Source organism: Sphaerodactylus townsendi, linkage group LG10 (assembly GCF_021028975.2).
Source record: "Sphaerodactylus townsendi isolate TG3544 linkage group LG10, MPM_Stown_v2.3, whole genome shotgun sequence".
NCBI classification, from domain to species: Eukaryota; Metazoa; Chordata; class Lepidosauria; order Squamata; family Sphaerodactylidae; genus Sphaerodactylus; species Sphaerodactylus townsendi.
The window spans coordinates 87,676,239-87,703,371 of NC_059434.1; the positions used below are offsets into that span (position 1 = coordinate 87,676,239).

The 27,133-nt window shown below is 49.8% G+C and overlaps 1 protein-coding gene and 1 non-coding gene across 2 annotated transcripts in view; both read left to right on the plus strand.

The window, feature by feature from the left end:
• DYSF (dysferlin) overlaps window positions 1-27,133 on the plus strand; it is a 132,878-nt gene that overhangs the window by 83,585 nt on the left and 22,160 nt on the right. The window contains 6 exon segments of the mRNA XM_048508779.1: window positions 10,182-10,280; window positions 11,197-11,325; window positions 12,236-12,391; window positions 14,305-14,396; window positions 16,969-17,139; window positions 19,394-19,536. Coding sequence (XP_048364736.1) covers window positions 10,182-10,280; window positions 11,197-11,325; window positions 12,236-12,391; window positions 14,305-14,396; window positions 16,969-17,139; window positions 19,394-19,536 — 790 coding nt within the window.
• Window positions 19,677-19,751, plus strand: TRNAV-GAC. The gene has a single exon. It is a non-coding gene; the product is annotated as a tRNA-Val (tRNA).

The following is a 27,133-nucleotide window of genomic DNA, read 5'->3' on the forward strand; positions in this document are numbered from 1 at the left end:
TGAAGAAGGAAAGCCACACCCTGCTGGCGATGGGCAGGTGGAAAGCAGAGGGGTTAAATGGGGTGGGGTGGAATTAAGAGGATGCTGCATAGTGGTGATAGCTCAAAGTACCCAAAGACGCTGTAGTCATAGTCTCAAGATCACCTTGTGGTAGATTTACGCTTCAGCTGTTTCTCTGCTTCAGTGAAGAGAAGGCCCCCTTTTGCCTTCAGTATTGGAGCAGCCCACGTGGAGCTGCCACACACTGAACCAGACCAGTGGCCTGTGTGGTGTAGTGGTTAAGAGCAGGTGGATTCTAATCTGGAGGACCGGGTTTGATTCCGCACTCCTCCACCTGAGTGGCGGAGGCTTATCTGGTGAACTGGATTTGTTTCCCTACTCCTGGGGAAACAAACCTGCTGGGTGACCTCAGGCTAGTTTCAGTTCTCTCGGAACTCTCTCAGCCCCACCTGCCTCACAAGGTATCTGTTGTGGGGCGAGGAAGGGAAAGGAGCTTGTAAGCCACCTTGAGGCTCCTTACAGGAGAGAAAGGGGGGATATAAATCCAAACTCCTCCTCCTCTTCCTCCTTCTCCTCTTCTTCTTCTTCAATCAAAATCACATCTGGTTTCTTTCTCCTTGCAAACTGGATCTGGAGTGGTTTGGTTGTTGTTCATTAGCTGGAATGGTTTGATTCTTGTTCATTTCACTGTTCACATGCCAAGTGATTGGGAAGTTGAGTCAGAGAGAAGGGCAGGTGCACATTAGAGAGAGAGAGAGAGAGAGATGTGTCTTCCAAAGTTGTCAGCTACCTGAGTTGAGATTGGAACTCAGGGCCTCTTTTGGTCAAATAATTCTGGAAACCTCTCCCATTGTCCGTGTTCATTAATCTTGAGCCAAACCTCTTTAATTGGAGGCTCCAGATTTCCCCTAGGATTGCTCTTTCATTGCTATCTTCTGCCTGTGTAAACGATATTTGAATGGGCCAAACAGCCCTGGGTGGTTTGTTCACATCTCTGCTCGATTCATGCATCAGTTGGAGGATCTTCTTTCACCTTGAAAGGATTCGCAGGTGAGAGAGGCTAAATTCTACCCCTATCTTACCCGCCTGGTGCTGGTGGCAGAAGAGAACTGAACTGGAAGACAAATCCCACAAAAAATTCTGCTCCTTGCCCAGTATGCCCAGTATGTTCCATGGGAAAAGTACGACCTTCCCTTCCTGCTTTATATGTGACCTAACAGGTGCAAGTAAGCTCAACATCTAGTTTGAACAAAGGCACTTTCAATCCACTTTCAGTGCACTTTGCAGCTGGATTTTACTGTGCAGAATAGCAAAATCAACTTGCAAACAATTGTGATTGAAAGTGCATTGGAGCAGCAGTGGCGTAGTGGCTAAGAGCAGTGGCTAAGAGCAGGTGCACTCTGATCTGGAGGAACCGGGTTTGATTCCCAGCTCTGCCGCTTGAGTTGTGGAGGCTTATCTGAGGAATTCAGATTAGCCTGTGCACTCCCACACACGCCAGCTGGGTGACCTTGGGCTAGTCACAGCTTTTCGGAGCTCTCTCAGTCCCACCTACCTCACAGGGTGTTTGTTGTGAGGGGGAAGGGCAAGGAGCTTGTAAGCCCCTTTGAGTCTCCTACAGGAGAGAAAGGGGGGATATAAATCCAAACTCCTCCTCCTCCTGCTCCTCCTGCTCCTCCTGCTCCTCCTGCTCCTCCTCCTCCTCCTCCTCCTCTTCTTCTTCTTCTTCTTCTTCTTCTTCTTCTTCTTCTTCTTCTTCTTCTTCTTCTTCTTCTTCTTCTTCTTCTTCTTCTTCTTCTTCTTCTTCTTCTTCTTCTTCTTCTTCTTCTTCTTCTTCTTCTTCTTCTTCTTCTTCATTATTCTGGATGTGCAGAAGGGCCCTAAGTATTTAGTGAATCCCAGTTATTTGAACTTCAGGCTGCACATAAGTTTGGGATGTGCTATTTGGCTAAATGAGGCTGTGGCTGTTTCTTGAAAAGAGGCTTGCTTTTGCCGTTTTGTGTTGGTCTTGTGTTTGTCTAACCCTGTCACTAATCAGTCCTTTCAATTTGTAGCCTTCAGACGGCTTGACCGGCTCACCTTTCATTAACACGCAAACCCCTCGGGCCGGCCTCCATGTATGTATGGCTTCATTTCTCACCTAACTACTTGGGTTCATTCACTTGATTTTACACTTGTATGTATCAAAGCCTGTTTTAGAAAAAGATCTCTGCAAGGTGAAAATTAGCAATTTTGGCCTAACACTATTGCAAGACGCACTGAAACAGGACAAACACACATCCCCAACAAAACTGAGCTTGTGTTGATGTCTGTGAAATTTCCCATTGGAAAAGGAAACATCAAACGTTGAGGCTGCACATTGGAGTGACCCAGGGACGTGGGTATAGATTTTTTATGGGGGGGGTGGTTCAGGAGCGGGGCCACACCCCCACCCGCCCCTAGGGCATGGCCACGCCTCCCCCAGCCCCGCCCCCAGCCTAGCACTTATAAAAGCAGCTCTCTGAGGCCGGGGATGGCAGACTCCCCTGCCTTGCCCTCCCCTGCCCCCCACCAGCTGGGCTCCCAGCCGGCAGCCAGAAGTTCCTTCTGCCCTCCCCTCTGGGCAGAAGCATAGAGGGAAAATGGAGTTTTGCACACACACCCCTCCCCCGCAGCCGCTGTGATGCTGGAATCCACCCCCAAACAGCATCACTTTCAAAGGTGTTTAAACTAGAGAGCCCAAATTATCCTTTTAAATCCACCTTAAAGGGAGAATCTGGGGTCCCCAGTTAAACAATATTGAAAGTGATGCTGTTTTTTGGGGGGGGATTATCCCCCACCATGAAACAGCATCGCTTTCAATGTGGCGTAGTGGTTAAGAGCAGGTGCATTCTAATCTGGAGGAACCGAGTTTGAACCAAAAAGCACTAAAATGTTTTAAAAACCCACAAACGGGGGTGGAGCTTCGGGCATGAATGCGGGGGTTGAACCCGAGAAACCCCCCCGCCCCTTACCTACGTCCTTGGAGTGTCCGCACATCGCTTGCCATGTTGCAGTGAATGTGGAGCTGTTCACTTGGCCCAGGAAAGCATAATTTTATAGACTTCAATCCTAACCCAGCCTCCCCCCCCCCCCAGACATGCTGGGGGTCTAATCAGGTATTTGCCAGGGTCAGGGCTGTGATTGTGTACCTGGCCTGTGGCCAGTGGCTCTGGTCAGGTGTGTGGAGGAGCCTCTGGAACGATGGGGAGCGGTCAGTGGGCAGAGCTGTACAGCAGGGGGGGCAATCTGGAATGCAGCAGAACAACAGAGGAGGGGGTGGCAAGAGAGCTCGCAAAGCTGATCTGGACCCATTTCTAGCAGGTGGGGAAAAAACGGCTCAGGGGAGAGGAATAGACCAGCTAACAAATAGGTGTGGTGCTGAGACCCTCCGGGGGCTGTTGATGGAAGCCCCCCCCTCAAGGAACTCCAGGCTTCAGAGGAGAGGTCTTGGCTGCAGGGCCTGTTTCTCCATCCAGCAGGACACGGATAGAACAGGTTGGAAGGAACTCACCACAAGAGCCGGTGTGGAGCAGCTGCTGGAAGAATAGCTCCGGCCTCACTGGCACCGTCGACAGCCGCTTAATGAACAGATGGAAAGCAACTTTGGACAGTGGAAGTTATCAAGCAGAGCTGGATTGGAAAGTTTCTCTTCCAGCTTGTGCACTGGAAAATTGCAAATGCCAGGGCACTCGGCTGGGCAACTGGGGCCGCAGAATCTGCTGGGCACGGGGCCCATTATGAAAAGCACCTGGCTGGATCTCTGCACACCAGCCTGGCACAGAGCTCCCGGGGGGGGGGGGGCAGGGGGTGGAACTGGCACAGCTTTGCCACTGAAGAGGCTTCTTAGTTTCTTGTAGCTTAGCAGACTGCACAAAAATCACTGGGGCTGCTTGTGGCCGTCTGCTGCCACTCTTCCAGAGGACATGGACGTAGGTAAGGGGGGGGATTTCCTCCGGTTTGAACCCCCGCATTAATGTCCGAAGCTCTGCCCCTCCGTTTGTGGGTTTTTAAAACATTTTAGTGCTTTTTCGGTTTGTGGCCTGCAGGGGGCGCATTGTTTGTGCTAGCAGCACCAAACTTTCAGGGATTGTTTGGGGGACTCTCCTGATGATACTACCTGGGTTTTGTGAAGTTTGGTCCAGGGGGTCCAAAGCTATGGACTCCCAAAGGGAGTGCCCCCATCCTCCATTCTTTTCAGTGGGAGCTAATAGAAGATGAAGGCTACATCTTTGAGGGTCCATAACTGCCATCCCCGACCTCGGAGAGCTGCTTTTATAAGTGCTAGGCCAGGGGCGGGGCTTGGGGAGGTGTGGCCATGCCCAAGGGGTGGGTGGGGTGTGGCCCCCCCGAACCTCCCCATAAAAATCTATACCTACGTCCCTGAGGCTAGAGAAGACCCTCTGAAGTTTAAAGAAGGCCCCTGAGGCTAGAGTTGCCAACTCTGGGTTGGGAAATTCCTGGAGAACCAGGGTTGGGGGGCGTTTCGGGAGTGGAGGGGCCTCAGCAGCATATAATGACCTTCCAAAGCAGCTATTTTCTCCAGGGGAATGGATTTCTGTAGTCTGGCAATCAGGTGAAACTCTGGGATGTCTCCAGGCCTCACCTGGAGGCTGGCAACCCAAGGCTGGAGAAAGGTTCCCATGAGGATGGCTGGATCCACCCTTCTGGGTCCCAACGGTTCAACTGAAATAAAGGGGGGGGGAATATAAGTTCCCATCGTGAGCAAACATGAAGAGACAAATCTAAAGCCACCCGTTCCCAAAGCTTTCCCATCTCCCACCCAGCCTGGTCTTTTTTTTTTCAGATAAATAGCCCCGTCGAGTGACAAGTTAGTGTGGGAAACACAAGCCAGGAAACAGGCAAACTGAAATCTGTAAACTATTTGGCGTAATTGGTTATTTGCTGCATTTGCTAGACTCCAATCCTAGCACATATTTTATGGCCTATCTGGTTACTCTTTGCTGGAAGAGCCGCTGGGATCAGATGTCTCCCTCTGAAGCCTGACAGTTGATACCCGGCCCCAGGATTCTGCAAGGACAGGGATTCCATGCAGGCATTCCTGCAGCGGCCTCCCATGAGCCTCTCCGGACTTCCTTGGGTCATCGGTCCAGGTTCCCGGAGGGCACCTGTGTGCTGCAGGGGCAATTCTCTGGAGCCCAGCATCTCTGCGCACCACAGTCCTATAACAGACACACCAGGAACCTTGCAGAAATGACTAGGGTGCTGTGGGTTTTCTGGGTTGTATGGCCATGCTCCAGTAGCATTTTCACCTGAAGAAGAAGAAGAAGAGTTTGGATTTATATCCCCCCTTTCTCTCCTGCAGGAGAATCAAGGGGGCTTACAATCTCCTTGCCCTTCCTCCCTCACAACAAACACCCTGTGAGGTGGGTGGGGCTGAGAGAGCTCTGAGAAGCTGTGACTAGCCCAAGGTCACCCAGCTGGCGTGTGTGGGAGTGCACAGGCTAATCTGAATTCCCCAGATAAGCCTCCACAGCTCAGGCGGCAGAGCTGGGAATCAAACCCGGTTCCTCCAGATTAGATACACAAGCTCTTAACCTCCTGCGCCACTGCTGCTCCCTCTGAGGATGCCAGCCATGGATGCAGGTGAAACGTCAGGAGAAAATGCTACTGGAACACGGCCATACAACCTGGAAAACCCACAATACCCCAGTGATTCCGGCCATGAAAGCCTTCGACCACGCTTGCAAAAATCTTCCTTTCCGCGTGGGCTTTGATATGGGACCCCAAACTACAAGGACCCGAGAGCTCTTGTGGCATCGTTTCTGACCCTGACCTTCATCCTTTGCAGTCCAACTTCACAAGGAGGTGGAGATGATCTGCTGGAATCACAACCAATTTCCAGACTATAGAGATCAGAATTGCCGTGGAGGAAATGGCTGCTTTGAAGGGTGGACCATGTAGCTTTATGCCCTTGGAGGCCCCTCCCTTTCCTAAATCCTTCTCTCCTGGGTTCCCTCCAGAAACCTCCAGGAACGTCCCGACCCAGAGTGGGCAATACTAGACCTGGGTTTGGGTCCAACCGAGCTCTGGTGACCCTTGTGGACAGATAGATAAAGGGAATGCATGTCTGTCGTTTTTAGATCTGTCCACAGCCTTGAAATGGTCGGGCATGCGGTCCTTCTGAGGTGCTCGACTCGCGGGTGTAGGAAGTCTGGACGGAGCGTGTGCCTCCGGCCTCCTCTCCCTGACAACCATTTCTGGTTCAAGAGCTGCCTGGGAATTTTTAAAAATGTGCTGCAAGAAATGGATTCTTCCACTTGTCCTGCGCAGTCAAAGAGGCTGGCCACGCAGGGAGCTTGTGTCTGCTCTGCATGAGTCTCTGCTCTGGGCTAACCCCTTTCAGTCAGCAGCTGTCAGAGGCGGAGGACTGTAACACATCATCTGGATTGAATGATTCACTCAAAAATGACAGGAGGCTCCCCGTTCTGTCTTTGCATAAGTCTTGGCACAGCCAGAACAGGAACTCATACAGAAGCATACATGGACTCCTTGAGAGTTATAATTCTTTTTTTTTTAACAAACCCTTCTGTGGTATATTTCTGATCTGAATGAGTTATGAGAAACAGAGCACCTTATCACTATCAGAGGTTTTGGAGTACTGTGGAATTTATATTGAAGAGATAGAAAAAGTGCAGAGAAGGGCAACGAGGATGATTGAGGGACTGGAGCACCTTCCCTATGAGGAGAGGCTGCAGCGTTTGGGACTCTTTAGTTTGGAGAGGAGACGTCTGAGGGGGGATATGATTGAAGCCTATAAAATTATGCATGGGGTAGAAAATGTTGACAGAGAGAAATTTTTCTCTCTTTCTCACAATACTAGAACCAGGGGGCATCCATTGAAAGTGCTGGGGGGAAGAATTAGGACTAATAAAAGGAAACACTTCTTCACGCAACGTGTGATTGGTGTTTGGAATATGCTGCCACAGGAGGTGGTGATGGCCACTAACCTGGATAGCTTTAAAAGGGGCTTGGACAGATTTATGGAGGAGAAGTCGATCTCTGGCTACCAATCTTGATCCTCTTTGATCTGAGATTGCAAATGCCTTAACAGACCAGGTGATTGGGAACAACAGCCGCAGAAGGCCCTTGCTTTCACCTCCTGCACGTGAGCTCCCAAAGGCACCTGGTGGGCCACTGTGAGTAGCAGAGAGCTGGACTAGATGGACTCTGGTCTGATCCAGCTGGCGTGTTCTTATGTTCTTATGTTCTCATGGGATTTATGGACAGGAGCGACGTGACTTCTGAATTCTGTACAGCTCCTGACACACCATTTTTGCAAAAGAGGTGCTAATTAGCAGGAAGCCAGCAAGGGAAGCGGTAGGCCCGTTAGATGACAAAGGAACAAAGGGTGTGCTAAAAGATGACAGGGAGATTGCAGAAAAGCTGAATGAATTCTTTGCATCTGTCTTCACCCAAGAGGAGGTGAGGAAAATTCCTGCACCTGAACCAAGCTTCTTAGGAGGCGAATCCGAGGAACTAACGAAGATAGTGGTAGACAAGGAAGAAGTTCTGGCAGCCATTGATAAACTAAATGCTACCAAATCCCCTGGCCCAGATTGCATTCACCCAAGAGTTCTTAAAGAGCTCAAGCATGAAATTGCTGATGTTCTCACTTTAATATGCAACTTATCCTTGAAATCAGGCTCCATCCCTGAAGACTGGAAGATGGCCAATGTCACACCAATCTTTAAGAAAGGATCTAGGGGGGACCCGGGAAATTACAGGCCAGTCAGTTTGACATCTGTTCCTGGTAAATTAGTAGAATCTGTCATTAAAGATAAAATTATAAAACATGTACAAAAGCAAAACCTGCTGAGAAAGAGTCAGCATGGCTTTTGCCAGAGGCAAATCCTGTCTTCTGGAAACTTACTGGGGTTCTTTGAGGATGTAAATAGGCATGTGGATAAGATGGAACGAGTAGACATTGTCTACATTGATTTGCAAAAAGCTTTTGATAAAGTTCCTCTACAGAGACTATTGAGAAAACTCAGCAATGAAGGAATAAGAGGGGAAGTCCTCCTATGGATTAAAAACTGGTTGAGAAACAGGAAGCAAGGGGTGGGTGTAAATGGGAAGTTCTCACATTGGAGATGGTGTGGGGAGTGGTGTCCCCCAAGGATCAATATTGGGACCAGTACTCTTTAACCTATTCATAAATGACCTGGAAGTAGGGGTTATTAGCATGGTGGCCAAGTTTTGCAGATGATACCAAATTATGTAGGGTGGTGAGAACCACAAAGGATTACTTGAGGAGCTCCAATGGACCTTGATAAATTAGGTGAAAGTGGGCTCAGAAATGGCAAAATGCAGTTCAAAGTAGCTGGCAAAATGCAAAGAAGTGATGCACATAGGGGCAAAAAAATCCAAAGCTTCACATACACGCTACAGGGGTCAGTGCTATGAGTCACAGACCAGGAAAGGGATTTAGGCGTCTTAGTTGATAGTTCCATGGGAATGTCAACTCAATGTATAACAGCTAATGAAAAAAGGCAAACTCTATGCTGGGGATAATCAGGAAAGGAATTGATAATAAAACTGCAAAGATTGTCATGCCCTTATATAAAGAAGCATTAGTGTGACCACACTTGGAGTACTGTGTTCAGTTCTGAAGTCACCACATCTCAAAAGTCGTGAGATTGAAGAGATAGAAAAAAAAGTGCAGAGAAGGAGCAGCGAGGATGATTGAGGGACTGGAGCACCTTCCTTATGAGGGAAAGGCTGCAGCGTTTGGAAGACTCTTTATTTGGAGGAGAGGCGTCTGAGGGGGGATATAGTTGAAGTCTATAAAATTATGTATGGGGTAGAAAATGTTGACTGAGAGAAATTTTTCTCTCTGTCTCACAATACTAGAACCAGGGGGCATTCATTGAAAATGCTGGGGGGAAGAATTAGGACTAATAAAAGGAAACACTTCTTCACGCAACGTGTGATTGGTGTTTGGAATATGCTGCCACAGGAGGTGGTGATGGCCACTAACCTGGATAGCTTTAAAAGGGGCTTGGACAGATTTATGGAGGAGAAGTCGATTTATGGCTACCAATCTTGATCCTCTTTGATCTGAGATTGCAAATGCCTTAACAGTCCAGGTGCTCGGGAGCAACAGCCGCAGAAGGCCATTGCTTTCACATCCTACATGTGAACTCCCAAAGGCACCTGGTGGGCCACTGTGAGTAGCAGAGAGCTGGACTAGATGGACTCTGGTCTGATCCAGCTGGCTTGTTCTTATGTTCTTATGTTCTTAGGTGCCTGAGTGCTGCCATTTGCTGAAAGGCCAGTCCTGTGGCCGCTTCCTACGTCCCTTCTTCTGCAGAGTCTGTAGTTTTGCGTGGCTCTATCATTTTGATGCAGGCAGATTCATGTCCCATCCCATTAACATTCCAGTGGGTTTCCCTGTTGTTTCCCTTTATCTAAAAACATCTTTTTCTCAGTCACATCCATCAAAGTAGCAAAAGCCAATAACCCTTTCCTTTGTCATGGGGCTGCAGAAGGTACCAGAGGTAAGTCGCCACGTTTCTGCCAGCGCCGCCTTTGTAATGTGGTCCCCGTGGAATGCCCTAGTGCTGCCCGTTTGGATACGATGCTGCTTTTTCAGAAATGGCAGGACTAGGCGAGTGCTGAAAGGCTCAGCTTAGTTCCCATAAAAAGTGAAATTTATGTAATATTTCTATTTAAAACAAAAAAGCAAATGCCTTTTTTAGACAGTGACTAGAAGTTGGCCCGTCTGGCTTTGGACCAGATTCCATAAACACTGATTATGAATTCTCGGTGAGGTCAGTGTGATGGAATTTTGCGGAGTTCTAAAATGAGATATTTATTCTTCAGGAATGTTTCATGAGCTACAAATTGCTTCTTCATCTTGGCTTCTATCAATTTTGGAGCTGCTGCTCTTCTAAAACTAATGTTTATAAAAAACACCCCATGGTTTCAAAAGCCACTGTAATCCCTGCCTTCTGGCTCCTCTGATAGAAGCGGGCCTTGCTTTTAATGATTTACATGTTCCACTCCCAGGCACAAACCGCAGGGAAGTTCAGCCCCTTTGAATGGAATGGGAGCTGCACAAGTAGCGTTGATGACTGCGAGGTATTTCTTCCCCCCTCAGAAATAATAATAATTGGTCGTGTGTCTTCCTTTCCCTCCAGGAAGAAGAACTCATTGACTGGTGGAGCAAGTTCTACGCTTCCACAGGCGAGAGAGAGAAATGTGGCGCCTACCTAGAGAAGGGCTTTGACACTCTGAAGGTACTGGTGGCAGGGAGCTATGGTGCTTGGGATTGGGGCCGTGGCTCATCAGGGGAACTGCTGCGTGGCTCGCAGAAGATCCAAGACTGAGTCCCCAGCAGCTCAAGTGGAAAAGGACCAGACCTAAAAAGACCCCTATTCGAGGCTCTGGGGAGCTGCTGTCAGCTTGAGTAAATAATACCGAGCAGAGTAGATCATCCTTATTGGACCAAGGGTATATAAGGCAGTTAAGAACATAAGAACATAAGAACTACCCTGCTGGGTCAGACCGGAGTCCATCTAGTCCAGCACTCTGCTACTCGCAGTGGCCCACCAGGTGCCTTTGGGAGCTCACGTGCAGGATGTGAAAGCAATGGCCTTCTGCTGCTGCTGCTGCTCCTGAGCACCTGGTCTGCTAAGGCATTTGCAATCTGATTCTATTTATGGAGCTTGAACTGTATAGCCCCGTGGTGGCGAACCTTTGGCACTCCAGATGTTATGGACTACAATTCCCATCAGCCCCTTCCAGCATATTGTAGTAGTCCATAACATCTGGAGTGCCAAAGGTTTGCCACCACTGGTATAGCAGGTAAAGAAGAATTCAAGTTTAAGTCCCATGCACAAGTTTAAGTCCCATGCACTGAGGGCTGAGACCTCACTCATAGAATCAGAGAGTTGAAAGAGACCCCAAGGGCCATCCAGTCCAACCCCCTGCCATGCAGGAACACACAATCTAAGTACTCCACCCAGACTCCCTTTAAAAAACCTCCAAAGAAGGAGACTCTCTACCACACTCCAAGGCAGCGAATTCCACTGTTGAACAGCCCTGGCTGTCAGGAAGGAAAGAACTCCCGGGGAGAAAGGAGGTGGGAATGGGCTCTTCAGGAGGCCAGTGTGGGCAGGCTGTTTCATTTTGTGCTCTTCCTCCCTCCCGTAGGTCTTTGAAATGGAATTGGAGAACGTAGAGGACTATGGGGGCCTCTCAGATTTCTGCCACACCTTTAAGCTGTACCGCGGCAAGACACAGGATGCCAGTGAAGACCCCACGGTGGTTGGGGAATTCAAGGTCTGCCTGCCTTTTCCCATTGTTTGCACGAGGGTTGTCAAATTCCCTCCGGCCGCTGGCAAGGGTTGGGGTGGAGGGGCCAGGTAGGGTTGCCAGATCCAGAGAAAGAGAGCCTTGAATTAAAAGAACAACAACCACAACAGAGAGTCTTGTGCCATTCTGTTATTTTGGCTAGCCAGAGAAGCACTCTGGAATTTGCCCTGCATTTTGGTCCCAAAGGCATTATATTTTGTTTTGGTTTATTGCCACGATAGTCAAAACAGCAGATTCTGGGGCAGTGTTGAAAAGCAGCCGATTATGAGTGACCGTGATATTATCCCGTTTTTCTTGCTTACTGGATATTTTCATTGCTGTTAGGGGTGCCCCCGAGGAATAAGTTGAGAGCTCTGGGATGCTTGAGCCAGAACTTCCAGAGGCCAAGGTCCAGAATATTTATTTCTTTCATTTTAGGAGAATTATAGAGTTGGTTTTTATACCCCACCTTTCTCTCCTGCAAGAAGATTACAAACTCCTTTCCCTTCCTCTCCCTGCAGCAGACAGCTTGTGAGGCAGGTGGGGCTGAGAGAGTCCTGAGAGAACTGTGACTGGCCCAAGGTCACCCAGCAGGCTTCATGTGGAGTAGTGGAGAAGCAAATCTGGTCAACCAGATTAGAGTTTGCCGCTGAGGTGAAGGAGTGGGGAATCAAGCCCAGTTCACCAGACTACCTGCTCTTAACTACTACACTGGCTGTCTAGAAAGATGGCCACCTAGTATAGCATTTCTAGATGTTTGGCTGCCACATGGGGTATGCCCACTGCGGCTGAAATGCATGCTCTGCTGTTTGACCGTAAAAGATATGTGGGGCTATGCGGGAAAAGGAGAGGCTCCCAGGGCATGTATGATTGAACTGTTTCCCCATTTTGTTTGTAGGGCTCCTTCAAGATCTACCCTCTGCCAGATGATCCCACGGTGCCCCTTCCCCCTCGCCAGTTCCATCAGCTTCCAGCCAGAGGCCCTCAGGAATGCCTCGTCAGGGTTTATATTATTCGGGCCTTTGATCTCCAGCCGAAAGACCCAAATGGAAAGGTAAGACCCCCCCCCCCCCCCCCGATTGAGCAGATGGTTTTTGAATGGGGCTTCCATTAAAAGCTGTCCTGTCCCAAAAGATATTTGTCTGTACTGTGCTTGCAAATTTGCTAGCTCCTTGTCCCTGGAATCTCAGGCTGTTTCCGCACGGCACAATTATCCTGAGTTTGAACCGGAGTCTTATATACATATCTAATTTATCCCTATTTCTTCTTCTGCACGGTTCCCCGCTTCTTCCCAGGAGCAGAGTTAGGACCAGAAGGAAATGCTCCAGTTTGCTCTGCATGAGCCAGACTTCTGTATTTTCTTCGGAAGCATGTCTGAGAATGCCCGGTGTCCCGCGTCCTGATTGGCTGTTGTTCTTGAAAGGCAGCTCGAACTAACGTCAGACGGGGAGATCAGGCGGCTGGGGGGGGGGAATAAACCGGTCCTTCTCCCGATTGGTTTTTGCACGGTAGCAGGCACAAGAAGGGTCACACTGGGAATTTTCCAAACTAGCGATTTTTCAATATCCTGGGGTAAGGGAAATGTTGTGGGGCAGCACCGGGGCAGGCCTGCGTCAGCACCGGGAGCCATGCAGAAACAATGGCTGCACTGGGATAGTTTTCTCGCTCACCCCAGGATATTTTGACTGTGTGGAAACAACCTCATTCAGTTACCTTGATTAGTAGGAAAAACTGCTTGGATATTTATCCTGGAATTCCCGACACTCTGGAGTATAGGTGCCCCTTTCTCCATTAAGCCAATTCCTGGGCATTGTTTACCTCCATGGGGTATAGAACCGTGTTGGTAGAAAGGGTGTTCCAAGCAATCTGGGCCAAGAACCCCACTCCGCCCCCCGAATGCAGAAAGACCAAAGCTGCAGCGTCCTTCATGGGTGGCCATCCAGCCCCTGCTCAAAGACCTCCACTGAGAGAGAGCTCTTGCCCAGCACTTTCTAGTCATTGGCCCGTTAAGCATGCTGGGCTTGCCCCAAGACAGTGGTGCTTCCCCACATTCCTCCGCCTCATTGCTGGCTCTAATCCAAGCTGCCATTTTGCCTCTTCGTGTTTCCAGGTCGCTCCAGGCCACGATGTTTGCTGCTGCCTTTTTTGTTGACGTCTTTGTTTGTTTGTTTGTTTGTTTGCCATTTTTACATTCCATTTTTATGTTAGTGTGAAACATTTTTTAAAAAGTGATCCCTTGCTCCCCCGGAAGTGCCAACCCAGGAGTGGGCTTAGCTGCGCACGCACAGACAGGGGAAGGCGGAGACGGGCGGCTGGACTTGGGGCTTTTCTGACCTGGCCCAGTCTGCACCTCTGCTCTAAACCTTCCAGCTACCCAGGGCAGCCTGCTCTGCTACTGCCATTTTTGCCCTTCCCTGGTGCTCAAGGTTGAGGCTGTTTGTAGAGAACTCGCATTCTTTGGTCATCTTCAGTGGCGTAGGAGGTTAAGAGCTCGTGGATCTAATCTGGAGGAACCGGGTTTGATTCCCAGCTCTGCCGCCTGAGCTGTGGAGGCTTATCTGGGGAATTCAGATCAGCCTGTATACTCCCACACACACCAGCTGGGTGACCTTGGGCTAGTCACAGCTTTTCGGAGCTCTCTCAGTCCCACCCACCTCACAGGGTGTTTGTTGTGAGGGGGGAAGGGCAAGGAGATTGTCAGCCCCTTTGAGTCTCCTGCAGGAGAGAAAGGGGGGATATAAATCCAAACTCCTCCTTCTCCTTCTCCTTCTCCTTCTCCTTCTCCTTCTCCTTCTCCTTCTCCTTCTCCTCCTCCTCCTCCCCTCCCCCCCCCTCCTCCTCCTCCTCCTCCTCCTCCTCCTCCTCCTCCTCCTCCTCCTCCTCCTCCTCCTCCTCCTCCTCCTCCTCCTCCTTCTTCTTCTTCTTCTTCTTCTTCTTCTTCTTCTTCTTCTTCTTCTTCTTCTGCAGTGTGATCCATATGTGAAGATTTCCATGGGGAAGAAATCCATCAATGATCAGGAGCATTATGTCCCATGCACTCTGGATCCTGTCTTTGGAAAGTAAGAGTGCATTTGTGTGTGTGTGTTTGTGCGTGTGCGTGTGCTGGGGGCAGAGATATTCCAAAGATGAAAACTCAGATGTTGGGTGAGACGGTCATGTTTGGGGCTTCTGGCAGACTCCCTGTCGCCCCCCAGGTTCGCCGTATCTCTCTTGCCTTATCTTCAGGCATAAACACCTTGCAAATAGACTGTCCACCCCTCTGGGAAGCCAGAGCTGCCCGCTTCATGTGGGAAGAGCTTTGGCCGTATTCTGGAGAGCTCCCGTGGAGATTCTCCCTGCCAGAGGTCCTGCCAGATGCTGCCAGCCCTGGCTGTTTGTGGTCTGCTCCAGCGACGCATCAGCTCCATTCCAGCATCGCCAGCTGTTCAGAAAGTGTTTTGAACTTTTATGAAACTCTGCAAATTCTTGTAAAAGTACGGGAAGCGCATGGGCCAGGAAAGTCCTCTGATTATGTTATTACCACAATCCTGTGATCATTATAGTGTGGGTGATGAAGAAACAAAATACCAGGGAATCACACAGAGGAGTGTGAACTCTCCCATCCCACCAGCCGATGAAAAAGTGCCAACTTTCCTTTACAAGCACCATTTTCAACCCTGCCTTCAGAAACCAAAGAAAGCGAGCAACTTCAGCCCGAACCGTCCTGGCTCAGGTCCTATTTCAGACTTTCCTCTTCGCTATCTTGATCAAAAAGGATATCGAAGAGATAGAAAATGTGCAGAGAAGGGCAACGAGGATGATTGAGGGACTGGAGCACCTTCCCTATGAGGAGAGGCTGCAGTGTTTGGGACTCTTTAGTTTGGAGAGGAGATGTCTGAGGGGGGATAGGATTGAAGTCTACAAAATTATGCATGGGGTAGAAAATGTTGACAGAGAGAAATGTTTCTCTCTTTCTCACAATACTAGAACCAGGGGGCATACATTGAAAATGCTGGGGGGAAGAATTAGGACTAATAAAAGGAAACACTTCTTCACGCAACGTGTGATTGGTGTTTGGAATATGCTGCCACCGGAGGTGGTGGTGGCCACTAACCTGGATAGCTTTAAAAGGGGCTTGGACAGATTTATGGAGGAGAAGTCGATCTATGGCTACCAATCTTGATCCTCCTTGATCTGAGATTGCAAATGCCTTAACAGTCCAGGTGATCGGGAGCAACAGCCGCAGAAGGCCATTGCTTTCACATCCTGCATGTGAGCTCCCAAAGGCACCTGGTGGGCCACTGTGAGTAGCAGAGAGCTGGACTAGATGGACTCTGGTCTGATCCAGCTGGCTTGTTCTTATGTTCTTAAGCAGAGTTTTGACAGCTGTAGGTCACATTTATCCTTTCACCAGAGGAGTCCAGGCTGCCGTACATGGTTCTGCCCTTGTCCATTTTACCCTTGAAAGAAACCTCTGCATTACAATGGGCTGAAAGAGGGATTGACCCAAAATCCTCACAAGGTACTTCATGCCAGAGTGGGAATTTGAACCTGGGTCTCCCAGCTCTGACCTGGGGAGTCCAGGCCAGCCTGATCAGAACTGGGAAGCTAAGCAGGGTTGGCCCTTGTTAGTATAGGGATGGGCGACCAACCAGGAAGCCCAGGGTCTTGACACAGAGGCAGGCAACGGCAAAACACCTCTTGCCTTCAAAACGCCAGGGTTGCCGTCAGTCAGCTGTTGACTTGGCAGCATTTCCCACCACCTCGATTCCCTGATCTACCAAAGTGGGGAGGGGCTAGGTCTCAGTCATAGAAGGAGGATGAGTAGTTTGGATTTATACTCCATGTCCTTTCTCTCCTGTAAGGAGGCTCCAGGTGGCTCACAAGCTCCTTTGCCTTCCTCTCCCCACAACAGACACCTTGTGAGGCAGGTGGAGCAGAGAGAGGTCTCAGAGACCTGTGACTGGCCCAGGGTCACTCAGAAGGAATGTAAGAGTGCAGAAACACATCTGGTTCACCAGATAAGCCTCCACATCTGGTTCACCAGATAAGCCTCCACCACGGTATGCTTGGCACGCAGAAGGTCCCAGGTTCAATTCCTGGCCTCGCTAGTAGGAAGGATCAGGGAGTGGGTGATGGGAAAGACCTCTGCCTGAAGAGTTGCTGCCAGCCTGGGTACAAGAATTTGGTGGTGGCTCAGTAGCAGAGTATCCACTTGGCATTCAGAAGGTCCCCGGTTCAATCCCTGGCATCTCCCGTTAAAAAGGCCAGGCAGCAGATGATGTGAAAGACCTTAGCCCTAGACCAGGGGTCTTCAAACTATGGCCCTCCAGATGTTCATGGACTACAATTCCCATCAGCCCCTGCCAGCATGGCCAAGTGGCAGGGCTGATGGGAATTGTAGTCCATGAACATTTGGAGGGCCATAGTTTGAAGATCCCTGCCCTAGACCCTGGAGAGCAGCTTCCTGCCTGAGTAGGCAATACTGCCATTGCTGGAACGAAGGTCTGCTTGTGATTCTTGTGTTCGTGGATGATCCTAATCCAGCATTCAAACCACAACACTGCGCTGGCCAACAAGGTCCAGCTCTTTGGGTCTATGATGGTGTTGGTCGCTTTCCGGAGCCACTGACGCCTTCCTGCCTCTCTGTAGGATGTTTGAGCTGACTTGCACTTTGCCTCTGGAGAAGGATCTGAAGGTCTCCCTCTATGACTATGACCTCTTGTCCAAGGATGAGAAGATCGGGCAGACCACCATCGACCTGGAGAATCGGTTCCTGTCCAGATTTGGGGCTCGCTGTGGTCTGCCCCAAACTTACTGCAGGTGGGTACTCTGGGGCAAGTGTGTTAACATGAAGGCATCTTACGTAGGGGACTGGGAAGGAAAGGGGGTCCTGTCTCATGCCTGGAAATTTGTTGCTGCTACTCTGCCCATCATAGTAATCATAGTAATCAAGGCAGGTGTACAAAAGACCAAAGTAATTACACCAATGCGCACATATACTCACAATACGAGTAATATTTAAACCTACGATAAATAGGAATACAATTCTATACTTGTTTTCCTGGTAACAACTCAAAATATTGTCAATATAGTTCAACAGGTAAGCGTGTAGGCCAGGGGTTGGCAACCTTTACCACCCAAAGAGCCATTTGGACTCGTTTTCCACAGCCCCGAAGATCTACTGAGCCGGAGAGGCAGATCCACATGGAGCCGCCTCTGGTTCGGTCCGTCCATTCACCTTTCCTTCCAGCACTGGGAGGCGGAGGCGCAGGACAGGGAAACCCCCTCTGCCCTACGGAGCAGACAGCCACCTGCTCTGTGGGGCAGAGGGGGGATGGTGGCTGCAATCTGCCTGGTGCCACCGCCTCTTGCACTGTGGGAGGCAGCAGCGCCGGGAAGGGAAACCCCCTCTGCCCGACAGAGCAGGCAGCCGCCTTCTCCATGGGGCAGAGGGGAATGGTGGCTGTGGGGATGGCAGACGGGGGATGGTGGCTGCTCTGGAGGGACATGCCCACAGTAACCTTCAACCTCCAGGGGTCGGAGGGCAGCGTGGGCGTGTCCCTCCAGCCCTTCAGAGCAGTGCTGGAAGGAGAGATGAGTGGAGGGGACTAAAAAACCGGCGCCCTCACACACAGAGCCCCCTCCTGTTCTGCCCCTCCACTCACCTTTCCTTTCAACGCTGCTCTCCGACCTCCAGGCCACGTGGAGCCGCAGTATAAGGCTGAAAGAGCCGCATGCGGCTCTGGAGCCGCAGGTTGCAGACCCCTGGTGTAGGCTATATACTCATTTTGTGAGTATGTGTATGCATTGGTGTAGTTACTCCGCCCTGGCCAGGAAGTGCAGTCAGCCCAGATCAGTTAAAGGGGTGGGTGTGGCCAGGCAAAGGCCGCCTGTGGACAGTACCGGGACTGGAGACATCGCCTACATTACCTGCAGGGGTTGCTTGCCCCACACCTGCGTTGTGGGAGTGACGATAACCAGTCTAAATTAACCAGTGGTTGCCCCTTGGCTGGCTTCTCTTAACTTCATGATTGTTGTTGTTGTTAGGGTGTTTATGGCCTTGTTAGGAGTCAAGGCACATTACGTCATGTAAGTCAAATACAGATGGGACGCGTGCAGCAGGGTTTGGATTACAGAAATCTGAAAACCAACAGAAGACTCAAACGGAGCCGAAATGGAGCAGGAACTTTCCAGCACGATACACAAAGTAGAGTAGGAACTAGTGCAGGCTGCAGACCCAATCCCTTTCTCAACACAACTAGAACCAGGGGGCATCCATTGAAAATGCTGGGGGGAAGAATTAGGACTAATAAAAGGAAACACTTCTTCACGCAACGTGTGGTTGGTGTTTGGAAGATGCTGCCACAGGAGGTGGTGATGGCCCCTCACCTGGATAGCTTTAAAAGAGGCTTGGACAGATTTATGGAGGAGAAGTCGATCTATGGCTACCAATCTTGATCCTCTTTGATCTGAGATTGCAAATGCCTTAGCAGACCAGGTGCTCAGGAGCAGCAGCAGCAGCAGAAGGCCATTGCTTTCACCTCCTGCACGCGAGCTCCCAAAGGCACCTGGTGGGCCACTGCGAGTAGCAGAGTGCTGGACTAGATGAACTCTGGTCTGATCCAGCTGGCTCATTCTTATGTTCTTATGTCAACACAACAGTTATCAGTTTTGCCATTTGCAGGATGGTTCCTGCAGAGGCTCTGCAGAGGTGAGCGAAGTTGTTGTGGCAGAACAGAGGGAGAGGGGTGGGCCAGCTGGTGGGTGGGACCAAGGCCAGGAAGGACTTTGCATGTGTTAGTCAGTGCTTTGAACTGATCCCAGCAGCTGATGGGCAGCCAACGGAGCGACCGCCCCCTGCTGCTCTGGTCCCAGTCCAAAAAGGCATTCTCCAGTGCAGCTCCCATTCCTATCAAGGAGCCTTCCCTTTGTGGCCTTATCTCAGATGAGGTCAGTTTCCGGGTGCCTGCAGAAGGTGGTTCCTTTTTATATCACAGCAGAGGCCTCTGAGAGCTGAACAAGAACAGTGCAGATATTTATGAAACGGTACCCAAGCCTCTCTTCTCTTCTGCAGCTCCGGTCCCAACCAGTGGAGGGACCAACTGCGGCCTACCCAGCTGCTCCACCTCTTTGCCTTGCGTCACAACTGCAAAGCGCCCGTCTACAAGCCGGACCGGATCATCTTCAGGGATCAAGCCTACAGCCTCTCCAGCTTGGGTAAACCTCTGGCTTATTGTCCTGCTAAAACGCACGTTCACTCGTGGCATTTTATTGAACATCTTGCAGAGAATTACACTGAAAAATGTGACACTGACCTCGCATTGATCCCAGGCCAGTGGGATCCTAGTGATTTTCAGGGAGGGCCTGTGGCTCAGCGGTAGAGCATCTGCTTGACGTGCAGAAAGTCCCAGGTTCAATTCCCGGCATCTCCAGCTAAAAGCATCAAGTGGTAGTTGAAGTGAAAAACATCTGTTGAAACGCTGGAGAACTGCTGCTCTCTGAGGCCCCTTCCGCACATGCAAAATAATGCATTTTCAAACCACTTTCACAACTGTTTGCAAGTGGATTTTGCTATTCCACACAGCTTCAAAGAGCACTGAAAGCAGTTTGAAAGTGCATTATTCTGCATGTGTGGAATGAGCCTGAGTGGACAGTGCTGACCTTGGTGGACCAAGGGTCTCGTTCACAATAAAACAGGCTTAATGTGATCCTGTTTACTGTGACTGACAGCACCTCCCTAAGCACCCACACACAAACACACACACACACTTCGGCTCATTCCGCACATGCAGAGTAATGCACTTTCAAACTGCTTTCAGTGCTCTTTGAAGCTGTGCGGAATAGCAAAATCCACTTGCAAACAGTTGTTTAAGTGGTTTGAAAACGCATTATTTTGCATGTGCGGAAGGGGCCAGAGAGAGAGAGAGAGAGAGAGGCCTTAGTTTATTTTTATTTAGTTCCAAAATCTGTAGTCTTCTTTTATGTCTTTGCAAGGGCCACACAGGCAGATATCAGATCAAAAATATACCTAATCTTTAAAAATCGCTAAAACCATTTGTCCATTGTGTTATATTTGTGTGGAAATATGTTTGCAATGTACACTATAAAGGGCGTGTTGTTGTTTTTAACTGGACAAACACACACACGCACACACACTTTTCATAATTGAATCTTTTGATCCCTAATATGACTTTATTCATGATCTTTGGGTACTTAAAAGTTGCACCATCAATGTTATGCAACAATATTAAATACTGGGTGATTTATTTTCAGTTCCTTTCCTAATAATCCCCAGCATGGATGTGATGATTTTTTTCCCCTCACTGTTGCACGCTGACTCAGCAAGATCTCTTTCCTGGTGAGTCACACGGCCATTTGTCAGTTTGCTCTATGAACATTATGAACGAACCTGGTGGGCCACTGCGAGTAGCAGAGTGCTGGACTAGATGGACTCTGGTCTGATCCAGCAAGCTAGTTCTTATGTTCTTATGTTATCCTTCATCATCTCTCTTTGACTCAGTTCTTCAGAGCCTTTCCTGAAAAGAGAGGAAGCCACCCCACAACCTCGTTCCATTTTCCTGGGTAAACATTTTTGCTCTTTTGAGGTCCAAGGGCTCCACTGTGTCCCTGGTTGTTTCCCTTCTTATGATGGATATAGAGAAATCCTGGTTGTTTTACTTAATACTCTTCTTTATTTATTATTGGCAGATTAGTTTTTGCCGGGACTTTTATTCTCCTTGTTTGAGCCAGACTTCCACTTGCTACAGAAACCTGCCTTTGCCTTTTATGGTTTGTTTGATTCTTCTGGTTAGACACAACTGACTTCTTCTTTGACTTTTGCGGTCTCCTCGAGTATGTGGTTTTCAGTGATTTGCAAGTATCCTGAAGATGTGGGAGAAACGTTAGGGACAAAAACTACCCGACCGCGGTCACACAGCCTGGCAGACCCACAACAGCCAAACATGGTCATGCTGGACTTCCGGGAAAACCTTTTATGTAACTGCTGAACAAAATAGCTTCATCTCCTCTTCCTTCAGCAATGCTTACATCTCAGACCAGGTTCTGAGGACCCCCTCAGGGTCAAGTCTAACTGCTTCCATGACTAAAGAACAATAATTTATGGGACAGATACACTTTATCTCTTAGTCACATCCTGGATGGTCATTTGCCCAGTTAATGTGGGGGCGGGTGATGTCACACCTCAGCACTGCATATCCTGCTTGGATCACTTCCTGTGTTACCTTCCCCACCTCAAGATCACACTCAGGGTTCTACTATGGTGGGAGATAAGGAGATCCCAATTACCTTTTTGGCCCGGCATCTCTACCCACAGGGGCAGTGGCGTATCGACAGAAAATGGAGCCCGGGCCAAGAACTGAGTTTTCCGTGCCCGCCGCCCCCCATCCATGGGTGGTCACTCTCCCCCACCTTCTCACATTCCCCGATTGGGGGCCATCCTTGCACCTTGCTGGCTCACTTTCAGTACTTATGCTTACCATTTTAAATATGTTTTATCATTTACATTCTATCATTTATCTTATGCTGGCTTACGACTGTCATAAAGGTTTGATGGATGTGAGTTAAATGGAGCCTCCAAGCACAGGCGCAATCTACCCCTGAAAACAAATGGCAAAGAAAGACTAACTGCCTGCTCTGCGTAGGGGAATCGGGGAACAACAGAAATTCAATCAGGAGCTCCTTGTGTTCTTGCAGCGACCCCACGACTGACCCTCTGGGCTACCCATTACCCCCTTTCAGTCCTTACTGTTGGTTGCCTCCAGGCCACACCACCCAGCCCGTCAGGCCGACAGAAGCAAACGGTGGCTGGAAGTCTCCGGGGCAGAGGTACTGACAGCCCCACGTCAGAGAGACCGGGGAAGAAAGAGCGCTGCCTGCTGCCGCTCTGTCCCTACTTTCCGTGTTTCCCCGAATATAAGACAGTGTCTTATATTAATTTTTTATCCCAAAGATACGCTATGTCTTATTTTCAGGGGATGTCTTATTTTTCTGTGTTCTGTTCGTCAGGCATGCTTCCAAACAAAAACTGCAATTTCGGGGGATGCCTTATATTTCGCACTTCAGCAAAACCTCTACTACGTCTTATTTTCAGGGGATGTCTTATATTCGGGGAAACAGGGTAGCTCCTGGCAGTAAAACCTACCCTCGTAGGCCAAATCCAACAACATACTACAAGGCCTACATTGCTACAGTCACCTCCGTTCTCCAACCAATGGGAACCTGCTTAGACATGCCATGAGCTGATCGCACCCGTGCAACGAAGCAGGAAGAGCTCACAGCTCGCCTGTGCAATCGATGTCTATCTGCCAGGTTGGGGGGGGGAGGAGGGTTGTGGGGGCGATTTTCTGCCCCTCACGTGACTGAATGGCCTGAGAGGGACCTTTGACCCCACATGTCCTCTTGGGCCGTACGCCCCTGCACGGGGTTCGGGGACTGAGCTTAATCCTCTTGTGCATTCTCTGCTGTGAACAGAGCCCCCTCCCCCAGATATGTCCTTCTGCGCCCTCTCTCTTCACATCTCGCTCAATTTCCCCCTCCCACCAGATTTCCAAAATGTCCGCTATGCTCGGTGTTCTCATTCAGCACCAAGCACTCCTGGCTGCTCCGTGTTGGCTGCGAACGTGCCACATTGACGTGAGAAGAACAGCGGGATTTTGTTTCCTTTTCCAAATGCCCTCAGCATCTGCGTACTCTTCTCCAATCTTCTTGTCTGCTTAAAAGGTTGCTGTTCTTCCCTGGAAGTTCATTGCCAAATTTTAGCCTGATCCCCTTTAGATAACCCGTCTCTGTTTCCTTGGTGGTCTCCCATCCAAGTGCTAACCAGGGCTGACCCTGATGAGATGCCTGCACCAACCAGCTGGCAAAGTTTTAAAAAGCTAAACTCAACACTGGCAGAAAATGCCATTAAGTCGTAGCCAAAGGAGCAGCAGTGGCGTAGGAGGTTAAGAGCTTGTGTATCTAATCTGGAGGAACCGGGTTTGATTCCCAGCTCTGCCGCCTGAGCTGTGGAGGCTTATCTGGGGAATTCAGATTAGCCTGTACACTCCCACACACGCCAGCTGGGTGACCTTGGGCTAGTCACAGCTTCTTGGAGCTCTCTCAGCCCCACCTACCTCACAGGGTGTTTGTTGTGAGGGGGGAAGGGCAAGGAGATTGTCAGCCCCTTTGAGTCTCCTGCAGGAGAGAAAGGGGGGGATATAAATCCAGCCTCCTCCTCCTCCTCCTCCTCCTCTTCTTCTTCTACCTCTACTTCTTCTTCTTCTTTTTCTTCTTCTTCTTCTTCAATTTGTGGTCACCCATCATGTCCCCTTCAAGGTCAGAGGCATTCAGAGGTGGTTTGCCATTGCTCGCCTCTCCGTTGCAACCCTGGCCTTCCTGGGTGGTCTTCCATCCAAGTGTTAACCAGGACCAGCCCTCCTCTACTTCCAAGACCTGGTGAGATCAGGCTAGCCTGATACCTCCAGGGTGGGATTCAAACAATTTAACAACCGATTCTTTACAAGCACCATTTTAACAACCGGTTCTGCCGAAGTGGTGCGAACCGGCTGAATCCCACCACTGGGTACATCCCAATTACTTGAGCAAACTCTTGTGCGCAATGTATTGTCGAAGGCTTTCACGGCCGGAATCACTGGGGTGCTGTGTGGTTTCTGGGCTGTATGGCCGTGTTCTAGCAGCATTCTCTCCTGACGTTTCGCCTGCATCTGTGGCTGGCATCTTCATCCTCTGAAGACACCAGCCACAGATGCAGACGAAACGTCAGGAGAGAATACTGCTAGAACACGGCCATACAGCCCCGAAACCACACAGCACACTTGTGTGCAGGTTTTTCCTGTATAGTAGTGAGGGTTGAAACATTTGTACAGGAGGTGAAGAGAGAGGTTCTCCTGGATCCTTTCCCCGATGTTGCATCGGGTGCCACATTTCTAGCACTGTGCCATAGTTTGGACCGATTTCGTCCTCCTGGGCCTCCAGTTGAGTCCGTGGCAGAGCGTGTATTTGTGGATTCTGGCCTGCAGAGGGGGGTGTGATGATGCAGATGGAGGCAGCTCAACACAAACAGGGCAGGCCGGGGGCCGTGTGCGACAGCAACCGGGGGAGAGTGGCAGGAGGCACATTTTCACCCCTGCCCGGAGAAACTCAGTGGCACTCAAGGGGCTGCTGGGGGCACCCTGTTAGCTCACCTCACCAAGAACCAACCACAGGGGGCCCATCCCCGTGAAGGTAACCAGTGGTCTGACTCAGTAGAAGGCTGCAGCGTCCTCTGTTTGAGGGCTCCGGATTGCAGCCGAGTGCGTCCATTGGGTCAGCGTTGCAGCCCTCCAGGTGTGCACCTGGACTCGCCTCTTCCTTCTCCCCCTCTCCCACCTCAGCAGAAATCTCTTCAAACAAAGCTTGGAGCTGAACTTTGGGTGTGGGGTGGGGGAGTCTGGAAAGCAGCTGTTTGGGAGCTGAACCTGCCAGGGTATGAAGTGAATTTGTGCAGGCCTGGACCAGAGAGGCCCTTTTACAAGCCGCCTGGTGCGGGGGTCTTGGTTTCATCAGCCCCGCCTGGGTTCTGGGTGGGGGAGGGAATTTTTTAAAAGATGTAGTTTATCTCCTTGGTGTCCATACGCCCTCACTTGCAAAGGAAACCATTTGCATTTTGATCGCTTCAACGTGTTAATGTTTTTCACGTTAACTGCCTTGTGGACCTTCAAATATCTAAACAGGGCTTTCATGTCCCCCCTTAATCTTCTCTTCACCAAACTAAACATCCCCAGCTCCCTGAGTCTCTCCTCGTAGGGCATGGACTCCAGACCTTTCATCATTTTGGTTGCCCTCCTCTGGACCCGTTCCAGCCTGTCAATATCCTTCTTGAATTGCAGTGCCCAGAACTGGACACAATATTTATTTATTGTCAACAAATCAACAAATGACCAAACAAAAATGGCTTCTCCCAGAACCGTTCAGCTGACGAGAGCAGAGTAGTCATGCAATGCAGTCAAGTTGCCCTGCAGATTTCCTAGATGGACTTTATTTTTATTTCATTTGTTTAAAACTTTTCTATGCTGCTTTTCTACCCAATCAGGATCTCCAAAGGTGTGAGCAGCAAAACCTCAGAACATGAACAATGGAAAAGAATGAATTGTCAAAGACTGTCACAGTCAGAATCAGCTGGCCGTTGTAGGTTTTTTTGGGCTGTCTGGCCTGGTAGTTTTTGCTCCTAATTTTTACTCGAACCTATTCAGAGGCATAGCATTAAGAGCCAAAACTACCAGGCCACTGCCACACAGCTTGGAAAACTCACAATAGCCAAATGAAAAAGAGAGCAGCAGTGGCATAGTGGCTAGGAGCAGGTGCACTCTAATCTGGAGAACTGGGTTTGATTCCCCACTCCACCACCTGAGCTGTGGAGGCTTTTCTAGGGAATTCAGATTAGCCTGTGCACTCCCAACACACGCCAGCTGGGTGACCTTGGGCTAGTCACAGCTCTTCCAAGCTCTCTCAGCCCCGCCCACCTCCCAGGGGTTTGTTGTGAGGGGGGAAGAGATGGGGGCAGTGGTGAGATTCAGCAGGTTTGCACCACTTTGGTTGTTAAAATTGTGTTTGTAAACAACCAGGTGTTAAACCATTTGAATCCTACCACTGGATGGGGGGGCGGGGTTTTCCGGGCTGTACGGCCGTGTTCTAGCAGCATTCTCTCCTGACGTTTCGCCTGCATCTGTGGCTGGCATCTTGGAAGATGCCAGCCACAGATGGCATAAAGCCGCCAGAGAGAATACAAGCGAACACTCACCATACATTTGAAGATGCCAGCCACAGATGCAGGCGAAACGTCAGGAGAGAATGCTGCTAGAACACGACCATACATCCCGGAAACCATACAGCACCCAAGTGATTCCGGCTGTGAAAGCCTTCGACAATACAACCAACTCTTCTTCTTCAACATTTAAAATGATAAAATAATTCAATAAAAACACAAACACAAACATAAACAGTCCCAGAATCAGGGATAGGTTTGCCAGCTCTGGGTTGGGGAATGCCTGGAGATTTTTTTTTTGGGGGGGGGGGGCGGGGGGGGGCGGGGCTGTGCTGAAGTGGGGCCTCAGCACGTTATGAGTCCACCCTCCAAAGAATCCAGTAGTAAAATCCAATCCAATAGTCACTCCCTACTATAATTAAAACAGCAGTCATTTGAATCTGCATTAAAACAGAACTGGCATCATGAATACTGAAGGCTTCCTAGCTGTTCAAATAAGAAAAGATTCCCCTGCAGGGACCCTTTCCTGAAACAGAACACATGAAACCTGAAATCCCCCCACCCTCTAGATCAGTGGTGGCGAACCTATGGCACCGGTGCCAGAGGTGGCACTCAGAGCCCTCTCTGTGGGCACATGCAGAGTCGCCCCCAACCCCCCCCCCACCACATCTAGGCTGGCCTGGGCTGCTGGGCTCAATTGTTAACTAAGTCCTAGTTTTGGGGAAGCAGTGTAGATGACCCTGATAAGCACTGTTAAACCCCACTGATTTTCATGGAAAGAACTAAAGCGCGATCCTTTACCTGGGAGCCAGCTCAGTTGCGGGCAATGGGGCTTGCTTCTGAGTAAACCCTCCTCGGGTCGTGATTCACCCATTGGAAGAGTTGCACAGATGCTTCAAAGCAGAACCACGAAGCTTACTCCCGTGTAACGCACACCTCGGAGCCAGCTGTTTTTTTTCTAAACTAAAACCTCAGCATTCAGGTTAAATTGCCGTGTTGGCACTTTGCGATAAACAAGCGGGTTTTGGGTTGCAATTTGGGCACTCGGTCTCG